General features: G+C 33.0%; 1 protein-coding gene across 1 annotated transcript; it reads left to right on the forward strand.

The window, feature by feature from the left end:
• Positions 1-1,071: 1,071 nt before the first annotated feature.
• LOC140827607 (GEM-like protein 1) lies at positions 1,072-3,962 on the forward strand. The gene is made up of 4 exons (XM_073190347.1): positions 1,072-1,422; positions 1,560-1,661; positions 2,286-2,557; positions 3,531-3,962. Exons 1-4 carry the CDS (start codon positions 1,098-1,100, stop codon positions 3,717-3,719), a joined length of 888 nt encoding a protein of 295 aa, XP_073046448.1. The 5' UTR covers positions 1,072-1,097; the 3' UTR covers positions 3,720-3,962.
• Positions 3,963-5,618: the final 1,656 nt, after the last annotated feature.

Consider the following 5,618-nt stretch of genomic DNA (forward strand, 5'->3'; position numbering starts at 1 on the left):
AACAGCTCTCACTTCAAGAACATCTACCAGATCATCAATGATCATCTAAGTCTTGTGTGAGCTACTGAACCATTTCTTTCAAGACTGTTTGAAGAGTTGCTCGATAGTTTGAATTTGAAGACTCATTTTTTCTATATAATTGTGTTGTATTGGTTGTGAGACTTGTGTCTCAACCTTTGGTGAAAGTTAACTAAGAGTTTCAACTTAGACAGTAGATAAGCCCTAAGGTTTAAGCATGTTGTTACAAAAAGTTGTAAAAACAAAGTCTTATAGTGAACTCTTTTCTAAGTGGAAGAAGGGGAGACATAGAAGAATATTGCCTTCGAACTTCAATATATCTTGTGTCATTTCAGTTATTGCACTTATTTATTTAGTTGTCTTGCTATATTTGAACATAAAAGCTTCATAAGAACCATCATACCATTTTACATTTTATTTGTGGTTTCACGATTTGTAAATGTTGAGGAAATTAAGTTTTGTATAGCTAATCTTATCAAGACTGATCATATTATTTATTAGTATTTTAGAGAAAATTTTAGAATTTTTATTCATGTTTTCTAAAACATATCTTCAATCCTAACACATTATGGAATAATCTGATTTATTATTATTATTTTAATTAATTGATAAATGACTAAGACATTGCTTTTTCAAAAAAAAATAATTTCATATTTTTCTAAATATTATAAATATTTAATAATTTTTTTAAACATAATATATATATTACTATGTTTTAACTTACAGAATCTGAATATTTTTATTATTTGCGTATTATTCTTTAGAAAATAAAATTATTATTGTTATTTCAATTTAATACCTAAGGGTACAATATTTATACAAGATAGTTATTTTTAATCAAATCATTCAACTTTTTAAAAATATTTTTCATGCATTACTTTTGTTAATTTAAATTTTTCCATCATATTAATGATTTAAATATTTCTTTAAATCTTTTTAAATTTTTTCTTGGACCCAGCTATGGAAAATCCTCTCGTAAATTAATATTAATAAATAATAAATATCACGGGAGTGGGCCCCACTACCATAAAATATTACACCTTTCCAATCGCGAAGCCGAGGCAATCTGCCTGCCTGACATGAATCCTTCAGATCAAAGCGAAGAACCCAAATCACAACCAGCCGGCTGTATGAATCCTTCAGATCAAAGCAAAGAATCCAAATCACAACCAGCCGGCGCCGGCGTCGGCGCAGCCGGCGGTGGCCAGCATGTTGATTACGCTCCCTATCCAAAATTCGAGCCAGACGACGCCGCTCCTGTCCCCAATACATGGAGCGCCAATCCGTCGGGATCAGTTGCTAATGAAACTCCGAGGTCCCCTTCTTCGCAGATCCCTGGAGGATATGCTACCTCCATGCCTCCGGAATCCAATCCCTACGTCTCTTCAGCTCCTGCACCAAAGAGTAATTTTCTTTTTCCCCCGTCATTTTGACCTCATTTTATCTACGATAATTAGTTAATTGAGTGATTTTCCAATTAATGCTCCTTTTTTTTTAGTTTCTTATGTTGTTTAGTTGGAATTTTGGTGGTTTGATTTTAGAAAACGTGGAGAAGGTTAAGGATGTTTTAGGTAAATGGGGAAAGATGGCTGCAGAGGCCACTAAGAAGGCTGAGGATTTGGCTGGAAACATGTGGCAGCATTGTGAGTTTGTTTTCGTTTCATTTCTTTGGTTTGATTCCATCTTTTCCGGGGTAACATGACAGGGATTTTGCGGAGGCTGGAAATAGAAGCATTTTTTGGATTGGCGATATCCATAAATTGTGCATGTTTTTGCCATTGTCTCCACCATTTAATGTTGTCAGGGCTATTATGTTTTGGACATGACAAAAGTTTAACCTTATACTTGAAGGAGGTAGCGTTGAAGCAAAATATGATATATCATTTAGGATGATCCTAACTCCTAATTTATAGATATGCAAAGAATGATCCTTACTTACTTACAGATATGCAAATGATGATCATTTTGGATGATCCTAACTTCAATGCTACCTTGTATATCATTTAGGAGTTAGGATAATCCCTCAATTTTCTTTAATCTGCCACTTGTTCCATTATATATCATCCTAGCTCCAAATTTACAGATATGCAAAAATTAAAAATCTCCCCAATCCTAGGACTTACATCTCTTAACAACAAATTTTCTGAAAGCACTCTTTATTTATCGACAATAGCACTTCGGCCCAAAGTGAAATGTTTAGCTTACAGATTTGGTATTCTTGGAAAATGGTTTCTGATAATGATCTAGATTTAACGTAATTGAATCAGTGAAAACGGGCCCAAGCATGGGAGAGGCAGCTGTTGCGCGAATAGCACAGGGTACCAAGATTTTGACAGAAGGTGGATATGAAAAGGTTTTTCAGCAAACATTTGACATTGTTCCGGGGGAAAAACTTCTGAAGTCTTATGGATGCTACTTGTCTACTTCTGCTGGACCTGTTGTGGGAACCTTGTATTTGTCAACAGCAAAAGTAGCATTTTGTAGCGATAATCCTCTTTCTTACAAAGTTTCTGAAGAGACGTGCTGGAGCTATTACAAGGTATGATGTAGTTTAGGCCAGTATTTCATTTTTTAAAAAATGATTTATGCACATGAATCAATTTGTCTCGAGTTCTATTTCCTTCTCATGTCTGGCGTTACGGACTACTTTAATGAAATCACATTTTCTGGCTAAATGCTTTTATAAAGTTTTTATCTTTTTTCTTATATATCTTAAACATCTTATCATGCCTATTTCTCTCTCTTTGATTTTTGCTTCTCGATTTGTGGCATTTGAGTCTAATGACTTTCTGGGATCTGTAAAATAATCATTGAGTGTCCATTGATGTATTTGTAATCCCATGGAATAATACAGCCGCAGAACTGCATCTCCAGTTGTACTATATGCAAAAAGGGAATTGAATTGTACTGCCTCCATCCCATATTAATGGATTTCACCTCTTGTTTGTTTCCTTTGAGAACATTCAAAGTGACTTTTTATGAAACAAATGCCTTTTATATAAAATTCTACCATTGTGAAATGCAAATACTGTCAAATTATGTCATTAGTTTACAGACTTGTGACAAGAAATGGTTCCATTTTCTTTGAAATGTTCAAGTTTGAATCTACATATGCTGCTTGTTTGTCTTTGAACCTTTAAAGTACGAATTCATTGTGGTGCCCTGTCTCCGTCTTTCTGTTTGACAACCTGAGGATAAATTTGTGGCTATATTTCTGAAAAATAGTACAACCTTGCTCTTTCTGTAATTTCATTCTTGTTGTGGCATGCTTTCGTTTTGTACACAAGTGTTGAACATTTGTCAAAATTATTGTGTTCTATCATTGATCATATGTCTTGATTGATTGAGATCGATTTTTACATGATATCTGGTTATCTTACAGAACCATGTTTGACCATCACTTAAATTTCCGAAGATTTTCATATATCTGTATCAGTTTAATCAGTCCACAGAATCTCACTTGTTTTTTTTTCATCTATCAGATTGTCACTTATTTTTATCTTATGCATCAGGTGATTATACCATTGCATAATCTGAAAGCGGTTAATTCTTCAACTAGCAAATTAAATCAAGCCGAAAAGTACATCCAGATCATTTCTGTCGATAATCACGAGTTCTGGTTCATGGGATTCTTGAACTACGACAGTGCAGTGAAAAGTCTGAAAGATGCATTACAATCACCTCCCTCTGCTCCTTATTAATACAGACAAGTCGGTATCCTCTCCCATGTTACGTACGAACGGGTAGACAAAAACAAATATTGGATTTGTGTGAAGATACGTTCTCTCAAGCAACGAGTTACCGTTATTTATGAACCTGGTAAATGGAAAGATGCATTACTCATTGTATTACATTGTGTGTTTCTTGTGAGATCTTAAACAAATTACGTCAAAAGGGTATAAATATTGTGTGAAACTGCATTGTTTCAATTCATTTTCGACTCATATTAGTTCTCTTTGTAACTTAAATTCGAATTTGTGAGTTCAATTCATTTCTATATTTTTTAAGTGTAAAATTACAATAAAACCATACAAGATGTGCCAAAAAAGTTTAATTAAGTAGTTTTTTTGGGTATTTTTATTTTAAAATATAAAAAATAACACTGAACACCAGTTCGCACGAGAAAAGGTGGAAGACAAACTAATTTATATGGGACTTTGAAAATTATGTGAGGCACCTGTCCAATAAGTTATTTAAAAATTTACACATACAGACTCGGTGTGAACGAATAAAAAATTGGTAATATGTAATGCCATGTTGCTTGTAGGATAATATATATATGTAAAAATGTGTGTGAGACGGTCTCACGGGTCGTATTTTATTAAACGAATCTCTTATTTGGGTCATCCATGAAAAAATATTATTTTTATGCTAGTATTATTTTTTTATTATGAATATCGGTAGGATTGACCCGTCTCATAGATAAAGATTCGTGAGACCGTCTCACAAGAGACTTACTCTTATATCTATTATCTATTAGTATTATTAAGTTGCTTAATAGAAACAAATAATTTGGTGTCATGATCTATTTTGTTTTTTTATCTTTACTTTTTAATTTATCATTTCAAAATTGTAGTGTAGTTTCTCGCTAATTTTCACAATTATGATAAGATCCTTGTTTAAATATTATATTACTCATATTTGAATATAAATCAAAATAATTATAAAAAAAATTATACAAATACGCAACATATGTCTGATCACTAATATTAAAATGGTGCGGACTTGGTTAACATATCCCACGTGTATATCTATTTCATTAGATCAGGGACGGATCTAGGAATAAGAGTTGGGGGGGCTTGAACTCAATATGATAAGTTATATATTATTTAAAAAAATTTACATTAGATGAATTAACATCATTCAGGAAAAAAAAACAATAGAAACAATATGCCTTATTTGTTAAAGGCGAATACTCCAACCAATAAAATTTCTGAAACCATTTTTTCTGAAAACGACGATTCTGGCTTCCAAATTTTGTACCTGGATACTCCAACATATGTGGTTGATAAGGCCCCATATTTAGATATGAACGTCTTATCTCATCTCGTACATTAACATGATATTCACATATCTGTTTTCTTTTTCTCGGATCTCGTTCAATAAAAGTAGACGAAGACTGATGATCGTCTCTAGGAGAGGAACATGAAGGAATTTGGATATTGGGAAATAGAAGACTTTCACTGGATTGATGTTGCATTGTAAGGACCGTAGGAATTGAAGTATCTTCACTAGCTTGACGATCTCTCTTCTTAAAGAAAGAGGATATCAATGTTTTTCCTTTCTTTGCAGCAGATTGATGTTCCATTTTGAAATAGTTCAAGTTTTAATCCTAAACAAGAATAAAATAATTATTAAACAAATAAACAAGTAATAGTCAATCAACAACTCAACAACAAACAATCAAGAAACCACAAATCACGCACAGAGAAGCTATAAAAAACAAAATAAAAAATGTATAGCCGATTCTTACCTGGATTGTTGCCTTGCCGATGAGCAATTCGATTTCTTTGGGAGTCCGCAATTCTATTCTGTCGCTAAAGGGCTTGGGACTTGGGAGAAAAATTTTGTAGAATTGAGGTGGGACGGATCAGAGGATA

Source organism: Primulina eburnea, chromosome 3, assembly GCF_022965805.1.
Source record: "Primulina eburnea isolate SZY01 chromosome 3, ASM2296580v1, whole genome shotgun sequence".
NCBI classification, from domain to species: Eukaryota; Viridiplantae; Streptophyta; class Magnoliopsida; order Lamiales; family Gesneriaceae; genus Primulina; species Primulina eburnea.

Bases quoted from the DNA above. Each gene is read 5' to 3' on its own strand.
- LOC140827607 (XM_073190347.1), top strand. From the start codon at position 1,098: ATGAATCCTTCAGATCAAAGCGAAGAACCCAAATCACAACCAGCCGGC. The intron at 1,423-1,559 runs GTAATTTTCTTT...GTTTGATTTTAG, and splicing joins TTCAGCTCCTGCACCAAAGA to AAAACGTGGAGAAGGTTAAG. The intron at 2,558-3,530 runs GTATGATGTAGT...CTTATGCATCAG, and splicing joins CGTGCTGGAGCTATTACAAG to GTGATTATACCATTGCATAA.